This window comes from Gigantopelta aegis, chromosome 10 (genome assembly GCF_016097555.1).
Source record: "Gigantopelta aegis isolate Gae_Host chromosome 10, Gae_host_genome, whole genome shotgun sequence".
NCBI classification, from domain to species: Eukaryota; Metazoa; Mollusca; class Gastropoda; order Neomphalida; family Peltospiridae; genus Gigantopelta; species Gigantopelta aegis.
The window spans coordinates 8,168,194-8,191,289 of record NC_054708.1 but is presented as its reverse complement, the minus strand read 5'-3'; the positions used below and the strand labels follow the sequence as shown (position 1 = coordinate 8,191,289).

At 38.0% G+C, this 23,096-nt stretch overlaps 1 protein-coding gene across 1 annotated transcript in view; it reads left to right on the top strand.

Annotated features, from left to right (window-relative positions):
• Positions 1-23,096, top strand: part of LOC121382926 (hemicentin-1-like) — a 140,748-nt gene that overhangs the window by 7,371 nt on the left and 110,281 nt on the right. Inside the window, exons 3-7 of the mRNA XM_041512607.1 lie at positions 16,631-16,753; positions 19,510-19,681; positions 20,944-21,168; positions 21,752-21,936; positions 21,968-22,680. Of these exons, the coding sequence (XP_041368541.1) occupies positions 16,631-16,753; positions 19,510-19,681; positions 20,944-21,168; positions 21,752-21,936; positions 21,968-22,680 (1,418 nt within the window). The remainder of the gene's footprint in view (positions 1-16,630; positions 16,754-19,509; positions 19,682-20,943; positions 21,169-21,751; positions 21,937-21,967; positions 22,681-23,096) is intronic.

The following is a 23,096-nucleotide window of genomic DNA, read 5'->3' as shown; positions in this document are numbered from 1 at the left end:
TCCAACCAGTGCACCATGACTGGTATATCAAAGGCTGTGGTATGTGCTATCCTGTCTGTGGGTTGGTGCATATGGAAAAACTGTAGTGACTTTCTACTCTATGACTACGTGTCAAAATTACCAAATGTCTGACATCCAATAGCCGATGATTAATAAATTAATGTGTTCTAGTGGTGTACTTAAACAAAACCAACTTTTTCTGTTCCAGCCAGTGGTTTACTATTGGTGTAACAAAAGCTATAGTGTCTATGACATGTTGGATATAAAAGATCCCTTGTTACTAACTGGAAAGAATTGCAGTAGTGGGTGTCCTCTTTCATTATAAAGCATTTCCTTCTTTCTTTCTCACAGTTTATCAAACAAGTATCGCCACCATCACACGTGCAGGGGTGCCCTTAATATTCTTCTCCTGTCTGGTTTCTAGGATAGGGATCAACGGGTTAGAGTGAAAAAAACAAATATGCTGCAGCCACATGTGTTATTAGTGCCAATTAGCAGCAAGTAATCTTTTCATTAAATATTGTAATATTTTTAAAACAAAACTTTCCACATCTCCAGATCAATTTCGTATTGTATTCAAGCTGGGTTCCATTTAACTCGAGTCACCTCTAGCCCTCCCCTTAATGATATGTGTACAACATACTAATAAGGGGAGGGCTAGAGGTGACTCAAGCTGGGTTCCATGTTTCTGCAGTGGAGTGGCGATGATGCGAAAACGTTGCTGTAGCTTGCAGCTCATGGTGTTTTTTTCAAGCCTCATTTACTCTCCTCTCCCATGAAGCGTACAGGTTAAACAGGGGACTCCACCCTCTCTTCACACGAGAACACTGATTGTTAAAGCAGATTGGTGTTTTGTTAGTACAGAAAACACCATTACTTCCTCGTCCACACAATATATATATACATGTACGTGCTGTGAAAACAGAATTATTCCAGCTTTGTCTAGCCACGGCCCGCCCGCAGACCCTCGTGCATATCTTTAATCAGTACATATACACTAACATGTGCAGCTGCAGACAAATAAATACTGATGTTTTTCTTTCTTGTTATGAAGGGAATATTACTTTGTTTTCTTAACAACACCCCCATATCCTATTTTTAAAGTGTTCTGTATTGTATGAGGCTAGAGGTCTTACTGATTTGAGCACAACAAATTTTCGTGGATATTTTTTCTGTTCTGAGGTCTTTTTAGTGCAGTGATGTTATTAATAGCTGGTAAAGAATTGTAGAAATTCAGAAATGCATTTCAAGTTATTAATACCTTACCCATACAATAGGTTTCATCTCCATCCTTCTGTCTGTATATCTGTCTGCCTGTCTCATAAATATTTTCCAGACTTTTTTCGCAATGCCTCAATATATTGAGCTACAGTTACAGATCAAGCTTGACTTTCATGGTGATTTACCCATTTTTTTGAACGAGTTATGACCCACAAACTTAGGAGATATGAAAATGTGCTGGACCCGGATGGGGACATGTATTGCTTTAGCTGTACTCTCAGACAGAAATGTTTTATTTAACGACGCAGTCAACACATTTTTATTTACATATTTTATACATGGCGTCAGACATATGGTTAAGGACCACACAGATATTGAGAGAGGAAACCCGCTGTCGCCACTTCATGGGCTACTCTTTTCGATTAGCAGCAAGGGATCTTTTATATGCACCATCCCACGGCCAGTCATGGTGCACTGGCTGGAACGAGAAATAGCCCAATGGGCCCACCGACAGGGATCGATCCCAGACTAATCGCACATCAAGAGTGCGCTTTACCACTGGGCTACGTCCCACCCGGCCTGTACTCTCAGACCGCTTGGTTCAATTTAATTACAGCTTAACGTTTCAGTGATTTTGATAGGTCAGCAAGTTTGTACTTGAATTTGGGCTTGATTATTTTGGGCATAGTTATTTGAGAAACCAATTTTATCACCTCAACATTTGTGCAATCTAAAGCCCTGGTCATGTTTGCAAACATATTTCATTGTACAAAGAACAAAAGAATTGGGCACAAGTTTGACAACTTATGAGACCCTCTTCTGTATTCATACAATATACTTGGCGACCTATATTACATAGCTGTACATATAAACTACATGTATACATTCAAGGATAATCAGTGTAAGGAAATGTATTATATACAAAAGAATGTGAAGGAAAGAAAAACAAATATGATACAAAAGATTACACAAATAGTATATCACATGCAGTTAAATTCGCTGTCACATTTACAAATAATCCTTATGGTAATTTAAATAATACTTTATTAATCAAAACGATGAGTTTTTTTTTTTTATATATATTTGAACATAAGTAAATATTTCTTTATTATTGGCATCTACTGTGCTTCTACCATATAACAGTAATTGTAAATCTATTGGTTGAAAAAGTTGTAAGGAATTACATAGAATCAGTCTCTGTTGTTCATATTGTTTACATTGTAAGAACAAATGGATATTGTTTTCTAATCTGTATCCACAGTTACATGAAGGGTCTGTGGTAAGTCCACATCTGTACAAATTGGCGCTTAAAGGGCTACATCCATGTCGTAATCTAGTATGCAATATATTTTCTATTCTTTTTCCACAGGAAAAATAATATGGAACTTTATTTACCACTGGTGTTACTGCTTTTTTGAAAGACGATATTGTTTCACACTTTGTAATTGCTGGGCTTAAATTATTCCATAAATCAATAGCTGAATAAATAAATGATGATTTTAATAAGCAGGTTCTAGCAAAAGGTGTAGATATGTCCTCCCAATTTCTTAACATATAAGAAACCCTTTCTTCTAATCTTTGTGGAATACAATTAGTTAAGAAATCGGTCATGTGTGAGGCATGGTTAGATAAATCATAGTGTGGGTTTCATAATTATTGCTATAGGTAGAATTTACATTTTTGCAAAAGGATCTGGTAACATTTTGTATGATAGTAAATTAATGGGCATACCAAAAATGCAGTAAACTGGTGCTGCCTTTTGAATATCAAACAAAAATTAATTTGATTTTTAACTTACTTTTTGTATGGTTGTCAAGGCAGTGAAAGTGATATTTAAATAAAACCAAACTTGATGAAACACATACTACATATTTTTTTGTATCCAGACAATTCATGTAACCATTTGTATTTTTATATATATTGTCATAATTCATAATAGCAGGGTGGTATTGAAGTCAGAGTATTCTCACTAAGTAAATATTCCGGACTTTAATGAAATATTGGTCTTAACAGTGGGGTGTTCTTAGATGGGTTTTCACTGTATATCCAAATTTATATAGTAATTTATGAAGTAATATTCAAATTCATGTTACATTACATGTATATGTATCCATAATGACTTTCTTGAAAGACAAAGAAATGTTTTGTTTAACGATCCATTCAACACATTTTATTTACGGTTATATGGCGTCAGACATATGGTTAAGGACCACAGATATTGAGAGAGGAAACCCGCTGTCGCCACTTCATGGGCTACTCTTTTCGATTAGCAGCAAGGAATCTTTTATATGCACCATCCCACAGACAGGGTAGTACATACCATGGCCTTTGATATACCAGTTGTGGTGCACTGGCTGGAACGAGAAATAACCCAATGGGTACTTTCTTGAGAATCAGTTAAACCAATCCCAGTTTTATGTAAACAAGACTACGGATATGTAATGAGACGTTGTTGATTCTAAATGAGGCACTTGGCAAGTAGCTACATGGTGTTGATTCTAAATGAGGCACTTGGCAAGTAGCTACATGGTGTTGATTCTAAATGAGGCACTTGGCAAGTAGCTACATGGTGTTGATTCTAAATGAGGCACTTGGCAAGTAGCTACATGATGTTGATTCTAAATGAGGCACTTGGCAAGTAGCTACATGGTGTTGTTCTAAATGAGGCACTTGGCAAGTAGCTACATGGTGTTGATTCTAAATGAGGCACTTGGCAAGTAGCTACATGGTGTTGATTCTAAATGAGGCACTTGGCAAGTAGCTACATGGTGTTGTTCTAAATGAGGCACTTGGCAAGTAGCTACATGGTGTTGATTCTAAATGAGGCACTTGGCAAGTAGCTACATTTTGTTGATTCTAAATGAGGCACTTGGCAAGTAGCTACATGGTGTTGATTCTAAATGAGGCACTTGGCAAGTAGCTACATTGTGTTGATTCTAAATGAGGCACTTGGCAAGTAGCTACATTGTGTTGATTCTAAATGAGGCACTTGGCAAGTAGCTACATTGTGTTGATTCTAAATGAGGCACTTGGCAAGTAGCTACATGGTGTTGATTCTAAATGAGGCACTTGGCAAGTAGCTACATGGTGTTGTTCTAAATGAGGCACTTGGCAAGTAGCTACATGGTGTTGATTTTAAATGAGGCACTTGGCAAGTAGCTACATTTTGTTGATTCTAAATGAGGCACTTGGCAAGTAGCTACATGGTGTTGATTCTAAATGAGGCACTTGGCAAGTAGCTACATTGTGTTGATTCTAAATGAGGCACTTGGCAAGTAGCTACATTGTGTTGATTCTAAATGAGGCACTTGGCAAGTAGCTACATTGTGTTGATTCTAAATGAGGCACTTGGCAAGTAGCTACATGGTGTTGATTCTAAATGAGGCACTTGGCAAGTAGCTACATTGTGTTGATTCTAAATGAGGCACTTGGCAAGTAGCTACATGGTGTTGATTCTAAATGAGGCACTTGGCAAGTAGCTACATGGTGTTGATTCTAAATGAGGCACTTGGCAAGTAGCTACATTTTGTTGTTCTAAATGAGGCACTTGGCAAGTAGCTACATTGTGTTGATTCTAAATGAGGCACTTGGCAAGTAGCTACATGGTGTTGATTCTAAATGAGGCACTTGGCAAGTAGCTACATGATGTTGATTCGAAATGAGGCACTTGGCAAGTAGCTACATGGTGTTGATTCTAAATGAGGCACTTGGCAAGTAGCTACATGGTGTTGATTCTAAATGAGGCACTTGGCAAGTAGCTACATGGTGTTGATTCTAAATGAGGCACTTGGCAAGTAGCTACATGGTGTTGATTCTAAATGAGGCACTTGGCAAGTAGCTACATGGTGTTGATTCTAAATGAGGCACTTGGCAAGTAGCTACATGGTGTTGATTCTAAATGAGGCACTTGGCAAGTAGCTACATGGTGTTGATTCTAAATGAGGCACTTGGCAAGTAGCTACATTGTGTTGATTCTAAATGAGGCACTTGGCAAGTAGCTACATGGTGTTGATTCTAAATGAGGCACTTGGCAAGTAGCTACATGGTGTTGATTCTAAATGAGGCACTTGGCAAGTAGCTACATGGTGTTGATTCTAAATGAGGCACTTGGCAAGTAGCTACATGGTGTTGATTCTAAATGAGGCACTTGGCAAGTAGCTACATGGTGTTGTTCTAAATGAGGCACTTGGCAAGTAGCTACATTGTGTTGATTCTAAATGAGGCACTTGGCAAGTAGCTACATGGTGTTGATTCTAAATGAGGCACTTGGCAAGTAGCTACATGGTGTTGATTCTAAATGAGGCACTTGGCAAGTAGCTACATGATGTTGATTCGAAATGAGGCACTTGGCAAGTAGCTACATGGTGTTGATTCTAAATGAGGCACTTGGCAAGTAGCTACATGGTGTTGATTCTAAATGAGGCACGTGGCAAGTAGCTACATGGTGTTGATTCTAAATGAGGCACTTGGCAAGTAGCTACATGGTGTTGATTCTAAATGAGGCACTTGGCAAGTAGCTACATTGTGTTGATCTGGAAAAACAAACTTTGCAATGATTGACACAAACATATGTTTGTTGTTAAGCTTTGTTAGTAACTTACCTGCAATTAACATTTTTCCTCTATCCCACCTACTGTATTTTCGGTGTGGTTCTGTGTAAATCATCAGATACATCAAATACTTGGAGTTTTCAATTAGTGTCATCTGTTTACACTTGTACTTCATAGCTCTCATAAGTAGCGTATTTCATTAACATATTGGTATGATAATTAAACCTACAAAATATGAGAAAGTAATCAGTGAAGTAAAAAAAATACATGTTTGTTGTTGTTTTTGTTTTGTTTGAACAACATGAAAATGATTCTTATCTGAAGTTAAATTGTGCATGCTAACCACTCATCCCCTCATTGCTTTGAGTATTTAGACACCATAGAAGTCAATTTGTTGTGGAAAAGAAAGGAATGTTTCTTTTATGACAACACCTCAGCACATTTTAAACTATGGTTGTTAGACATCTAGAATTATATGAGAAAGAGAGAGATAGTAAGAGAGAGACAGAGAGAGAGAGAGAGAGAGAGAGAGAGAGAGAGAGAGAGAGAGAGAGAGAGAGAGAGAGAGAGAGAGAGACAGACAGACAGACAGAGGGAGAGAGGTAGACAGACAGACAGACAGACAGACAGACAGAGACAGACAGAGAGAGAGAATGATAGAGACTGAGAGAGAGAATGAATGAATGAATGAATTAATAAGAATGGGAACAAAACCAGTCCATCAAGTGATGATTAATTGATCCTAGTAACAGTCTATTACATTTCAGATGAGTACTCTGCTATATAGAGTGATGATTAATTGATCCTAGTAACAGTCTATTACATTTCAGATGAGTACTCTGCTATATAGAGTGATGATTAATTGATCCTAGTAACAGTCTATTACATTTCAGATGAGTACTCTGCTATATAGAGTGATGATTAATTGATCCTAGTAACAGTCTATTACATTTCAGATGAGTACTCTACTATATAGTCCCCTTTTTGGGGGGCTCACATGCAATGCATAAAGAGAGTCAATGAAATGACAATTTCAGTGTGGCCATCTTACCACATGAACATTTAACCAAAGTCAGGTTAAAGTTCATATATGACCACAGTTCCACTTCTGCTTTGCCCCTGTATTTACAGGCATCATTCTACTGGTAGCTTGTATTGGAATTATTTGTAACCCATCAGCACAGTTAGCTGGGTTTGGTTCATATTCAGTTTAATAGTGATTTCCCTAGAAATTTTGGCAAGACATGGTAGACCAAACACTTTTGGAGCATTTTCACCATTTTGGGGGAACTTGTATTTCATTAAAAATACACAATAATTAATTGAAATAAACATTAATGTAATTTATGTGCATTCTTTAATAAATAAATGGCAAAAGATATAAAAGGCATATTTTATTAATTAATAATACCCTTTTTGGTGTTTTATAAAGGCAATTTTAGAATTAATTACTGGAAAAGGCTTGTTTAATCTCAGGGCAGCATGGCGCTGATTAAGGCAAGATGGTGCTAGGCTATTGAGGCATGGTGCTGCACCATGCTAAAACAAGCTAGGGAAAACACTAAGTTAAAGTATTGAAGGAAGGAAGGAAATGTTTTATTTAATGACACACTGAACGCATTTTATTTATATGGCGTCAGACATATGATTAAGGACCATACAGATATTGAGATAGGAAACCCACTGTCACCACTTCATGGGCTACTCTTTTCAGTTAGCGGTAAGGGATCTTTTATATGCATTTCCCAATAGACAGGATAGCACATACCACGGCCTTTGATATACCAGTCGTGGTGCATTGGCTGGAACGAGAACTAGCCCAATGGGCTCATCGACAGGGATTGATCCCAAACCGACCGTGCATAAAGTGAGTGCTTTACCACTGGACTACGTCCCACCCTGTAAAGTATGGTTAAATTTTGAGTAGAATTTCACTAATTGCCTTTAACTCTTCAATGTTTTATTGGTTGACTTTCATATTTGCCATAGCTGTTCACCATGTGATAACCTTTCAGTTGTATACTCCCAGCCCCATGACTGTGATCACAGTGCACGGTCAAGGTCTTACAATTTGTTCAAAGTTTTGTTATCTGAATTATTTAATCTATGGCTTTCATATTTGGTATGGATGTTCACCAAGTCATAGTGCACCACAGCTCATGATTGTGACCCCATGTGATGGTTATTAAGGTCAATTAAAATTTAATGTACAGTTAGGATAGAGTTTTTCTAATCAATTTTAACATTTAAATCCTTTAAAGGGACAGTCAACTCAAACAAGAGCCTTGTGTGTTGGAAAGATGCATACCCGGACCACCAACACATACTGACACTTTAAAGGGACAGTCAACTCAAACAAGAGCCTTGTGTGTTGGAAAGATGCATACCCGGACCACCAACACATACTGACACTTTAAAGGGACAGTCAACTCAAACAAGAGCCTTGTGTGTTGGAAAGATGCATACCCGGACCACCAACACATACTGACACTTTAAAGGGACAGTCAACTCCAACAAGAGCCTTGTGTGTTGGAAAGATGCATACCCGGACCACCAACACATACTGACACTTTAAAGGGACAGTCAACTCAAACAAGAGCCTTGTGTGTTGGAAAGATGCATACCCGGACCACCAACACATACTGACACTTTAAAGGGACAGTCAACTCAAACAAGAGCCTTGTGTGTTGGAAAGATGCATACCCGGACCACCAACACATACTGACACTTTAAAGGGACAGTCAACTCAAACAAGAGCCGTGTGTGTTGGAAAGATGCATACCCGGACCACCAACACATACTGACACTTTAAAGGGACCGTCAACTCAAACAAGAGCCTTGTGTGTTGGAAAGATGCATACCCGGACCACCAACACATACTGACACTTTAAAGGGACAGTCAACTCAAACAAGAGCCTTGTGTGTTGGAAAGATGCATACCCGGACCACCAACACATACTGACACTTTAAAGGGACAGTCAACTCAAACAAGAGCCTTGTGTGTTGGAAAGATGCATACCCGGACCACCAACACATACTGACACTTTAAAGGGACAGTCAACTCAAACAAGAGCCTTGTGTGTTGGAAAGATGCATACCCGGACCACCAACACATACTGACACTTTAAAGGGACAGTCAACTCCAACAAGAGCCTTGTGTGTTGGAAAGATGCATACCCGGACCACCAACACATACTGACACTTTAAAGGGACAGTCAACTCAAACAAGAGCCTTGTGTGTTGGAAAGATGCATACCCGGACCACCAACACATACTGACACTTTAAAGGGACAGTCAACTCAAACAAGAGCCTTGTGTGTTGGAAAGATGCATACCCGGACCACCAACACATACTGACACTTTAAAGGGACAGTCAACTCAAACAAGAGCCTTGTGTGTTGGAAAGATGCATACCCGGACCACCAACACATACTGACACTTTAAAGGGACAGTCAACTCAAACAAGAGCCTTGTGTGTTGGAAAGATGCATACCCGGACCACCAACACATACTGACACTTTAAAGGGACAGTCAACTCAAACAAGAGCCTTGTGTGTTGGAAAGATGCATACCCGGACCACCAACACATACTGACACTTTAAAGGGACAGTCAACTCAAACAAGAGCCTTGTGTGTTGGAAAGATGCATACCCGGACCACCAACACATACTGACACTTTAAAGGGACAGTCAACTCAAACAAGAGCCTTGTGTGTTGGAAAGATGCATACCCGGACCACCAACACATACTGACACTTTAAAGGGACAGTCAACTCAAACAAGAGCCTTGTGTGTTGGAAAGATGCATACCCGGACCACCAACACATACTGACACTTTAAAGGGACAGTCAACTCAAACAAGAGCCTTGTGTGTTGGAAAGATGCATACCCGGACCACCAACACATACTGACACTTTAAAGGGACAGTCAACTCAAACAAGAGCCTTGTGTGTTGGAAAGATGCATACCCGGACCACCAACACATACTGACACTTTAAAGGGACAGTCAACTCAAACAAGAGCCTTGTGTGTTGGAAAGATGCATACCCGGACCACCAACACATACTGACACTTTAAAGGGACAGTCAACTCAAACAAGAGCCTTGTGTGTTGGAAAGATGCATACCCGGACCACCAACACATACTGACACTTTAAAGGGACAGTCAACTCAAACAAGAGCCTTGTGTGTTGGAAAGATGCATACCCGGACCACCAACACATACTGACACTTTAAAGGGACAGTCAACTCAAACAAGAGCCTTGTGTGTTGGAAAGATGCATACCCGGACCACCAACACATACTGACACTTTAAAGGGACCGTCAACTCAAACAAGAGCCTTGTGTGTTGGAAAGATGCATACCCGGACCACCAACACATACTGACACTTTAAAGGGACAGTCAACTCAAACAAGAGCCTTGTGTGTTGGAAAGATGCATACCCGGACCACCAACACATACTGACACTTTAAAGGGACAGTCAACTCAAACAAGAGCCTTGTGTGTTGGAAAGATGCATACCCGGACCACCAACACATACTGACACTTTAAAGGGACAGTCAACTCAAACAAGAGCCTTGTGTGTTGGAAAGATGCATACCCGGACCACCAACACATACTGACACTTTAAAGGGACAGTCAACTCAAACAAGAGCCTTGTGTGTTGGAAAGATGCATACCCGGACCACCAACACATACTGACACTTTAAAGGGACAGTCAACTCAAACAAGAGCCTTGTGTGTTGGAAAGATGCATACCCGGACCACCAACACATACTGACACTTTAAAGGGACAGTCAACTCAAACAAGAGCCTTGTGTGTTGGAAAGATGCATACCCGGACCACCAACACATACTGACACTTTAAAGGGACAATCAACTCAAACAAGAGCCTTGTGTGTTGGAAAGATGCATACCCGGACCACCAACACATACTGACACTTTAAAGGGACAGTCAACTCAAACAAGAGCCTTGTGTGTTGGAAAGATGCATACCCGGACCACCAACACATACTGACACTTTAAAGGGACAGTCAACTCAAACAAGAGCCTTGTGTGTTGGAAAGATGCATACCCGGACCACCAACACATACTGACACTTTAAAGGGACAGTCAACTCAAACAAGAGCCTTGTGTGTTGGAAAGATGCATACCCGGACCACCAACACATACTGACACTTTAAAGGGACAGTCAACTCAAACAAGAGCCTTGTGTGTTGGAAAGATGCATACCCGGACCACCAACACATACTGACACTTTAAAGGGACAGTCAACTCAAACAAGAGCCTTGTGTGTTGGAAAGATGCATACCCGGACCACCAACACATACTGACACTTTAAAGGGACAGTCAACTCAAACAAGAGCCTTGTGTGTTGGAAAGATGCATACCCGGACCACCAACACATACTGACACTTTAAAGGGACCGTCAACTCAAACAAGAGCCTTGTGTGTTGGAAAGATGCATACCCGGACCACCAACACATACTGACACTTTAAAGGGACCGTCAACTCAAACAAGAGCCTTGTGTGTTGGAAAGATGCATACCCGGACCACCAACACATACTGACACTTTAAAGGGACAGTCAACTCAAACAAGAGCCTTGTGTGTTGGAAAGATGCATACCCGGACCACCAACACATACTGACACTTTAAAGGGACAGTCAACTCCAACAAGAGCCTTGTGTGTTGGAAAGATGCATACCCGGACCACCAACACATACTGACACTTTAAAGGGACCGTCAACTCAAACAAGAGCCTTGTGTGTTGGAAAGATGCATACCCGGACCACCAACACATACTGACACTTTAAAGGGACAGTCAACTCAAACAAGAGCCTTGTGTGTTGGAAAGATGCATACCCGGACCACCAACACATACTAACACTTTAAAGGGACCGTCAACTCAAACAAGAGCCTTGTGTGTTGGAAAGATGCATACCCGGACCACCAACACATACTGACACTTTAAAGGGACCGTCAACTCAAACAAGAGCCTTGTGTGTTGGAAAGATGCATACCCGGACCACCAACACATACTGACACTTTAAAGGGACAATAAACTCAAACAAGAGCCTTGTGTGTTGGAAAGATGCATACCCGGACCACCAACACATACTGACACTTTAAAGGGACAGTCAACTCAAACAAGAGCCTTGTGTGTTGGAAAGATGCATACCCGGACCACCAACACATACTGACACTTTAAAGGGACAGTCAACTCAAACAAGAGCCTTGTGTGTTGGAAAGATGCATACCCGGACCACCAACACATACTGACACTTTAAAGGGACAGTCAACTCAAACAAGAGCCTTGTGTGTTGGAAAGATGCATACCCGGACCACCAACACATACTGACACTTTAAAGGGACAGTCAACTCAAACAAGAGCCTTGTGTGTTGGAAAGATGCATACCCGGACCACCAACACATACTGACACTTTAAAGGGACCGTCAACTCAAACAAGAGCCTTGTGTGTTGGAAAGATGCATACCCGGACCACCAACACATACTGACACTTTAAAGGGACCGTCAACTCAAACAAGAGCCTTGTGTGTTGGAAAGATGCATACCCGGACCACCAACACATACTGACACTTTAAAGGGACCGTCAACTCAAACAAGAGCCTTGTGTGTTGGAAAGATGCATACCCGGACCACCAACACATACTGACACTTTAAAGGGACAGTCAACTCAAACAAGAGCCTTGTGTGTTGGAAAGATGCATACCCGGACCACCAACACATACTGACACTTTAAAGGGACAGTCAACTCAAACAAGAGCCTTGTGTGTTGGAAAGATGCATACCCGGACCACCAACACATACTGACACTTTAAAGGGACAGTCAACTCAAACAAGAGCCTTGTGTGTTGGAAAGATGCATACCCGGACCACCAACACATACTGACACTTTAAAGGGACCGTCAACTCAAACAAGAGCCTTGTGTGTTGGAAAGATGCATACCCGGACCACCAACACATACTGACACTTTAAAGGTAGACTAAACTCCAACAAGAACCTTGTGTGTTGGAAAGATGCATACCCGGACCACCAACACATACTGACACTTTAAAGGGACAGTCAACTCAAACAAGAGCCTTGTGTGTTGGAAAGATGCATACCCGGACCACCAACACATACTGACACTTTAAAGGGACCGTCAACTCAAACAAGAGCCTTGTGTGTTGGAAAGATGCATACCCGGACCACCAACACATACTGACACTTTAAAGGGACAGTCAACTCAAACAAGAGCCTTGTGTGTTGGAAAGATGCATACCCGGACCACCAACACATACTGACACTTTAAAGGGACAGTCAACTCAAACAAGAGCCTTGTGTGTTGGAAAGATGCATACCCGGACCACCAACACCTTCGGTCACTTTAACAAATGAAAAATGCATAATTTTAGAATTAATAAAAAAAAAACATGATTATTCCTGCTAACTGGGGGCAGCCATTTTGTTTCATTTTTGTGGTGTCCAGTGCTATAGCTTGGGGTGAAGTGATTACAGCTCCGTCCAACTCCTATATGCTCAGTATAAACAAACACTCTAATTTATTACAAGGCGCTTTGCTTTCATCAATTTGACTTGTAAAACAACATAAATGATTTGATTATATAATAAACTATTTAGCTAAATATATTTGAATTTGCATCAGTAGAATGAAATGAGTTGTAGTATTTTTCTCCATTGAAGGGACATACCCTAGTTTCAAGACGTGAAAATTAACACTAAGTTTAGTTAATCTGCAAATCTGCAACACATTTGGATAAAGTTACATTTCAATGAAACATGAATCTGTGACTTTGAAATGGTGAAATACCTTCTAAAATAGACTAAAACTCGACTCCATAACTGTTACTTCTCAGACGCACGTGCATTTTTAAAAATATGAGAAAGATATTTAGTGATGTTAAAAACACCAGGATGACCAAAAACACTTCGAATGTACGGAAATTGATAATCTAAAGAATAAAATCTAAGTAAAGTATTATTTCAGTTATCAGAAAACGACTCTAATAGTAACAAATATGCCTTAGTGTTTAAAAACTAGGGTATGTCCCTTTAAAAAATCCAAAGACAAAAATGCATATTATTAGGCCAATTGGTAGGGTACTTTGGAGCAAAAACGACCACTCACAATACCCAAGTGATAATTTTCTTTTCTTTGGGACTATGTAATTGGTCAGTTTTGTTATTTTAGATGGAAAAATCTACTTAATCAATGGTTTTACAGAATTATTTACAGTAATAAATCAGGATGGTTGATAATGTGCATTACGATTGTAAGGGTGTCTGCGCGGTTATCACACAATACCCTGTGATCTTAAGAAAAGACGCACATAGTTTTAGTGTGTCCAGACACATTGACTGGGGACCATCTAAATATATACATGCCAATCAGGAACCACAGGAACAGGCCACGGAAAGAAAAGACCAGTTCACTAAGAAAACACTCGATTATTATTTCAGTACATGGGTTAATTTATGGACAAAACATAATACAGTTATTTCGACACTTTAGCAATGGTGGTTTCTTTTGTATTGAAACATAATATATACTTATTGGGATGGATATTATTACAGAACATTGCAATGCCTCCGCAAAAATCAGGTACGTTTTGTTTCTTCAGTTCTAAGACTAATTCCTGACGTGACACATTAAGTATTACGTAACCACTGGCTCACCAGAGGGCATATTCATTGGGATGGTACAAAATGGCTGCACCTGTTATATATAATAGCCGTCACATTTAATCATTTTATTAATTAACTATACTTGTTGATATTGGCAATAATGTGCATAATGTTGACTATGCATACCAGGCCAAATGCCTTAATTGTCCCTTCCTTTAAAGGATGACTTTAATATGTGGTACCTAGGTATTCACCAGTGTGATAATGCAATATGCACCTTAGGTCAAGGTCATTTAGAAATTGGTTAGCATGTGCTTCAAGTTTATATACTCACCTTTAAGTCATGCTTAAAACAGAATTGAGTAAATGTGTATTTTATGTTAAAAATTACAGAAGTTTAATGTGTTAGTGCACAAATAATAAATCATAAGTTAAGATTTGGTGCTGTCATTATGATTCGTGTATATCATACAACTGGTATGTAGCAAGTGGTCATCTGTTACACCATGTATCTATCACAGCTAGTGGTAGAGTCATCAGGCTATCAGCTGCATGGAAATTCCACTGGCAGTGTTTATGGCAGAAGTCATTGATATGAGGCGATGTTAGTAGTGGTGTTGATTTGCTGTAAGACAAGTTGTGGCTCTTTCTGCAAGATCATAAATCCATCAGCTCATTGCTTCACAGTGTGTAATAAACTGCACAGAGTGTCGGCAACTAATAGAGAGGATAAAATCACCTGAATTGTTATCTCAAATATGTACATGTAATACAAATGGACAGAAATGTTGGGGTTTTTTTAATTAAAGAACATATATAGGGTCACTTTTTCAGTTTTTGTAATATCATGCCCATAGTGTGTTATCTTGAAATAGGGGGTTCTCTGAATTAGCGAGTGGTGCTGCATGACATGCTTATGTTGGGTCGTCTTTGACCCCTCTAGGATCGATCCCTGTTGGTGGGCCCATTGGGCTGGTTCTCACTCCAACCAGTGCACTATGATTGGTATATCGAAGGCCATGGTATGTACTATCCTGTCTGTGGGATGGGGCATATAAAAGATCCATATCTATTAATGGAAAAATGTCGTGGGTTTCCTCTAAGACTATATGTCAAAATTACCAAATGGTTGTATGTTAGACATCCAATAGCCAGTGGTTAATAAATCGGTTAACTCTAGTGGTGTCATTAAACAAAATAATCTTGTAACAACTAAATATTGTATATTGTATGAGAAGAACATTGTCTTTACCGTGTCATGCCAGGAATACCAGTGGAGGTAACAGAAGCTATTGTTTCTATTACTGGCACAGCAAGAGCTACAAATGTGTATTATTTTCATTAACTGTCAGTTTATTTTGGCTTCAGCAGACACCACACACAGAAATAACAACAGTAGCTCAGTTACCTTAGTTATTGAGTGCAGTGGGTATCAAAGGGAAATGATTTAAGTGATAAACTTCAAGCAAAATAAAGATCATTTGTTACATGGGACTACTTTTTTTAATTACACACAATTTGGTGTGGCTGTGAAGATTTGGGAGTTGGGATTTGTTGAGGGTTTTGGGGTAGTTTTTTTTTTGGGGGGGGTTGGTGGAGCTGTTAGCATTTTTTTAAAAGAAAGGATTTAAATGGGACAGTAGGGTATCCAACACTGATAAAATAAAATATATTATTTAGAAATGAAGCAGATCTTTTATGCAAACAAACACAACTATATTAACTCCTAACTTTCTCACATTCTCTTTTCTCTAAGAGTCATATATAGAGATTATTATATGAGCATGCGTGTCGTACTGATTTTACGAAACGAGTGTCAGGATTTTTGTATTACCCGAGCGAGAGTGAGGGAAGTAGATGAATCCTGACACACGTTTCGTAAAATCAGTATGATTCACACACAAGTGTAATAATTTCTTTATTATCCACATTATCCAAAATATTATTTTTGTGAATATCAAGCTTGGACCATGTCAAAACATTTCAAACATAAGTAAAAAGAGACGATCAAATGACATCATTTTCCGAAATGACGTCAGTTTGATAAACGTTTACATTGGAGAAGCTGCATTAAGTTCTGACAAAATTACGTCATTCGTTGTGCACATGAAATCATTATATGACACGTGGGTTATACTGGTTATATGTGAATAATAAAAACCCTTAGTCTTATTACCCATGTAACAAGTTACACTGTTTGATATTTGCAGGTTGTGTTTGTGTTGACGGGTGACTGTGGTAATAACACACACCGAGGTTACAAGGCGTATGAGGAAATAGCCTCCACCAGCTCTGGACAAGTGTTTTTACTGAAAAAATCAGATGTTAACCAGGTATGTCTATACACTGTACCAGCTTCCAGTTTAAAGGGAAAGACCCTAGTTTCAACCCATGAAAATTAACACTAAGTTTAGTTAATCTACAAATGTGTAACACATTTGGATAAAGTTACAACTGAGTGAAATATGAAATGGTGAAATACCCTCTGAAAATAGACTAAAACTTGACCCCATAACTGTTACTTCTCAGACGCACGTGCATTTTTAAAAATATGAGAAATGCATTTTGTGATATTAAAAACACTAGTATGACCCAAAACACTTTGAATGTTTGGAAATTGATAATCTAAACCATAAAATCTAAGTAAAATATTATTTCAGTTATCAAAAATGGCTATAATAGTCAAACATATGTCTTAGTGTTTAAAAACTAGGGTATGTCCCTTTAACGCTTTTTGTCCAGTGTTTTAGTTTAGCTTGTAAAAACAAAAGAAAAAGTGTTTTTAGCACAAAAAAATCTAAATGTATGTGCAATTTACAAAAACATTAGTCAGTATATAAACAAAATAGTAGTACTCGTCCATAGTGAAGAATGTTGTCTGCTCATGGAATTTGAAATTATATTATGACATATTTTTGGAACTAAGCTGTGTTATGAAACATATTTTAAGTAAAAAAATTAGTTTTCTTGTACATGTTACAGCCCTTGCAGTTCACATCGGCATTCAGTATCTATGTTAAAGCTTCAGCCAATGCTATTTAATTATAATACTGATTATATTTGAATCAAATGTTTTCATCGATCCTGTCTGTAAAAAGCAACTGAATATTGAAGAGAGATAGAATGGGTATTTAAAATACTACTGCCAAGGCAAAGTGTATTTTAACTGAAGCAAACTACTTTTGCATTTAAATTTGTTTTTGCTGAACAAATTGTTTGATTTGCAGGGGCTGTGTTAGATACTAAACTTAGTTGTGTTGTATGTTTTTGGTACAAAACTGTGTTATATATTAAACTTTGTTGTGTTATGGTTTTGTAGGTACTAAACATTATTATGACATATACTTCAGGTATATTAAACTTTATTATGTTGTATACTTCAGGTATTAAACTTTGTTATATTGTATACTTCAGGTATATTAAACTTTTTTATGTTGTATACTTCAGGTATTAAACTTTGTTTTGTTGTATACTTCGGGTATTAAACTTTATTATGTTGTATACTTCAGGTATATTAAACTTTGTTATGTTGTATACTTCAGGTATATTAAACTTTATTATGTTGTATACTTCAGGTATATTAAACTTTATTATGTTGTATACTTCAGGTATATTAAACTTTATTATATTGTATACTTCAGGTATATTAAACTTTTTTATGTTGTATACTACAGGTATTAAACTTTGTTTTGTTGTATACTTCGGGTATATTAAACTTTTTTATGTTGTATACTTCAGGTATTAAACTTTATTATGTTGTATACTTCAGGTATATTAAACTTTATTATGTTGTATACTTCAGGTATTAAACTTTATTATGTTGTATACTTCAGGTATATTAAACTTTATTATGTTGTATACTTCAGGTATTAAACTTTATTATGTTGTATACTTCAGGTATTAAACTTTATTATGTTGTATACTTAAGGTATATTAAACTTTATTATGTTGTATACTTCAGGTATTAAACTTTATTATGTTGTATACTTCAGGTATTAAACTTTATTATGTTGTATACTTCATATATATTAAACTTTATTATGTTGTATACTTCAGGTATTAAACTTTGTTATGTTATATACTTCAGGTATTAAACTTTATTATGTTGTATACTTCAGGTATTAAACTTTATTATGTTGTATACTTCAGGTATTAAACTTTATTATGTTGTATACTTCAGGTATATTAAACTTTATTATGTTGTATACTTCAGGTATTAAACTTTATTATGTTGTATACTTCAGGTATTAAACTTTATTATGTTGTATACTTCAGGTATATTAAACTTTGTTACGTTGTATACTTCAGGTATTAAACTTTATTATGTTGTATACTTCAGGTATTAAACTTTATTATGTTGTATACTTCAGGTATTAAACTTTATTATGTTGTATACTTCAGGTATTAAACTTTATTATGTTGTATACTTCAGGTATATTAAACTTTATTATGTTGTATACTTCAGGTATATTAAACTTTATTATGTTGTATACTTCAGGTATTAAACTTTGTTATGTTGTATACTTCAGATATTAAACTTTATTATGTTGTATACTTCAGGTATTAAACTTTATTATGTTGTATACTTCAGGTATATTAAACTTTATTATGTTGTATACTTCAGGTATTAAACTTTGTTATGTTGTATACTTCAGATATTAAACTTTATTATGTTGTATACTTCAGGTATTAAACTTTGTTACGTTGTATTTCAGGTATTAAACTTTATTATGTTGTATACTTCAGATATTAAACTTTATTATGTTGTATACTTCAGGTATTAAACTTTATTATGTTGTATATTTCAGGTATATTAAACTTTATTATGTTGTATACTTCAGGTATTAAACTTTATTATGTTGTATACTTCAGGTATCAAACTTTATTATGTTGCATACTTCAGGTATCAAACTTTATTATGTTGTATACTTCAGGTATCAAACTTTATTATGTTGCATACTTCAGGTATCAAACTTTATTATGTTGTATACTTCAGGTATTAAACTTTAGTATGTTGTATACTTCAGGTATTAAACTTTGTTATGTTGTATACTTCAGGTATTAAACTTTATTATGTTGTATACTTCAGGTATTAAACTTTGTGCGGGTCACAGTTCAAGCAAGAAAGGTGAACTTGATGTCTATAGACGAAGATGAGGCGAAAACCCAGACGTTTACGATCCCGATTGACAGTAAACTACAGGAGATCACCGTGTCCGTCAGTGGAGAGTCGCCCAGAATCATCCTACATAATCCATTTGGTGCGGGTTTCTTCTTTGTTGGCCTAGTGGTTTAGCTTAGTAAGCCCAATATTCACCAGCCTCTCGGATATCCTCAAATGCTCTATTCTGAAAATCAGTTTAAGCTTAGTAACCCCAATATTCTTATTTTCACTAACCTCTCCGATATCCTCAAAATCATCTATTTCAAAAATCTGTTTTGTTTTGTATTTTAGGTAATTAGACTCTCCGTCCCATTTTTTAAACATAAATATGGCAAATTACATATGTTGTTCCTTTGGGTGTCAGTGGCATGTTAAGTGTCACATGCAAAAGGAAACAACTAATTTGGGTGGTGAGAGGTCTGCTTTTATTTGCACTTGAAGTTAATCTGGCTTTTGAAGGTAATATTGTATATCATAAATGGAAATATTTTCACACTAATATTTTGCAGTTTTCCTCTCAAACGGGTGATTTTGCAGGAAATAAATTTGCAATGAGATCAGCAGAGAAAAGAAATAAAACACTGTGCAGTGACATCATTTGTGTGTATACCGTATATACTGGTTCTCGCCCAAATCCTTGTAGTATTTTTTGCAGCTTAATACATGGGGCTTCTAAACAGGTTATTTTGTTCTATTTTTACTTTGGGGACTGGACGTAACCCAGTGGTAAAGCACTTGCTTGATGCGTGGTCGGATCAATTCCCGTCGGTGGGCACATTGGGTTATTAAATGTTCCCGCCAGTGTATCTATCATGACTGGTATATCAAAGGCCTTGGTATTTACTATTCTGTCTGTGGGATGGTGCAGATAAAAGATACCTTGCTATAAATGGAAAAATGTAGCAGGTTTTTTCTCTAAGACTATTTGTCAAAATTACCAAATGTTTGACATCCAGTAGGCGTTGATTAATAAATCAATGTACTCTAGTGGTGTCGTTAAACAAAACAAAGCTTTTTAAGTTTACTTCAGACCTCTGAAAATTGCCAGAGTGATAGTTTCGTTTCTGTGTAGCTTGCATAAATATAGTTTGGATGACCCATTTTTCGTTCGCACATTGAATTTATGACATCATTTACATGTTCATGATGGGTTACATGAAAATAGGTTACCTGAATTTGTTTTTGTGTAAATTAACCCATAAATGGTTTTCGCAAATGTTCAATTCTCAGAGGTCTGTACTTGACCTATATATATCAGTAGCAATGTCAAGTTTTGATTGTCTTTTATGTTGTTTATTTTTGTGAATGCAGGCAGCCGACTACTGAAGAGAAAAGACGAGGACGTGTTTCCCGGTGAAGATGATTTTGAAGAGGAGACTGACAAACTGAGAGAGTTGCTGAACATCTCCAATGTTTTAATATACAACGTCAAGGATCCGACTCCCGGACTCTGGCAGCTCGAGGTTGGCAGTCTAGGCCCACACACAATCAGAGTTACAGGACTTAGTACTGCAGACTTTGCTGCCGGGTTTGCTAAAAAATCGATACAGGATTTTTCAAAAACCAATTTGAGACCAGTGAAAGGTAGTTATTCCTAAGCATTCTATATTTTGTCATTTTGGAGAATAACTCTTAGCCTATTTAAATGGTTTGTCGAACTGTCTGAAACCAGGAGGGGTGTTATCAAGCTCAGTTGGTAGAGCACTCGCCTGAGATACTTGAGTCAAAGGATCAAACCCTCTCAGCAGACCCATTCTCTGATTGGGTTTTGTCCCATCCTGACCGGTACCCCATGACTAGTATATCCAAGGCAGTAGTAGGTGTTATCCTGTTTGTGGGAAAGTAGTTACAAAAGATCCTGTACTATTAATGAAAACAAAGTAGCCGGTTTCCTTTGAAGACTGTGTCACAATGACATCCAGTAGCTGATGATTAATAAAATGCATGTTATATGAAATGTTCATGATGTTTAATAGGTGAAATGTGTAATATCAAATGCTGTTTCAGGAATTTTTGCAGGGGGGTCTCTAGACTATGGTGAGCAAACTTATATGGAGATTGAGACATGCTCCCCTGAAAAATGTATTGAAAAAACCTGATATTACTCCAGTGTTTATTTATAAGTCTGTGAATAATAACTAGGTATATATATTTTTTTGTTTTTCAGGTGTGCCTACCCATGTTCTGATCAACTCGACCGACATGGGCCCGCCAGCCATTCTCACGAAGCTGGAACTGGTCGATCTGAAGGGAAACCAGCTAGCCGAGTTCCCCGTGTTCCGTGATCCACTGAACCCAGCTTTGTACAATGTGTCCTCCTTCATTCCCCCAGACAGCTTCTTCTACCTCAAGGTATGGTGATTGTAGAGGTTTTTCAACATAGGCAAATCTCCTTCATTCCCCCAGATGGCTTCTTCTACCTCAAGGTATGGTGCTTGTGGAGGTCTTTCATCTCCTTCATTTCCCCAGACGGCTTCTTCTACCTCAAGGTATGGTGCTTGTGGAGGTCTTTCATCTCCTTCATTTCCCCAGACGGCTTCTTCTACCTCAAGGTATGGTGCTTGTGGAGGTCTTTCATCTCCTTCATTTCCCCAGATGGTTTCTTGTACCTCAAGGTATGGTGCTTGTGGAGGTCTTTCATTTCCTTCATTTCCCCAGACAACTTCTTCTACCTCAAGGTATGGTGCTTGTGGAGGTCTTTCATCTCCTTCATTTCCCCAGATGGTTTCTTGTACCTCAAGGTATGGTGCTTGTGGAGGTCTTTCATCTCCTTCATTTCCCCAGACGGCTTCTTCTACCTCAAGGTATGGTGCTTGTGGAGGTCTTTCATCTCCTTCATTTCCCCAGACGGCTTCTTCTACCTCAAGGTATGGTGCTTGTGGAGGTCTTTCATTTCCTTCATTTCCCCAGACAGCTTCTTCTACCTCAAGGTATGGTGCTTGTGGAGGTCTTTCATCTCCTTCATTTCCCCAGACGGCTTCTTCTACCTCAAGGTATGGTGATTGTGATGTCTTTCAACATAGGTAAATCTCCTTCATTCCCCAGACAGCTTCTTCTACCTCAAGGTATAGTGCTTGTAGACGTCTTTCAACATGGGTAAAAATCCTTCATTCCCCCAGACAGCTTCTTCTACCTCAAGGTATGGTGCTTGTGGAGGTCTTTCATCTCCTTCATTTCCCCAGACGGCTTCTTCTACCTCAAGGTATGGTGATTGTGATGTCTTTCAACATAGGTAAATCTCCTTCATTCCCCCAGACAGCTTCTTCTACCTCAAGGTATAGTGCTTGTAGACGTCTTTCAACATGGGTAAAAATCCTTCATTCCCCCAGACAGCTTCTTCTACCTCAAGGTATGGTGCTTGTGGAGGTCTTTCATCTCCTTCATTTCCCCAGACGGCTTCTTCTACCTCAAGGTATGGTGATTGTGATGTCTTTCAACATAGGTAAATCTCCTTCATTCCCCCAGACAGCTTCTTCTACCTCAAGGTATAGTGCTTGTAGACGTCTTTCAAC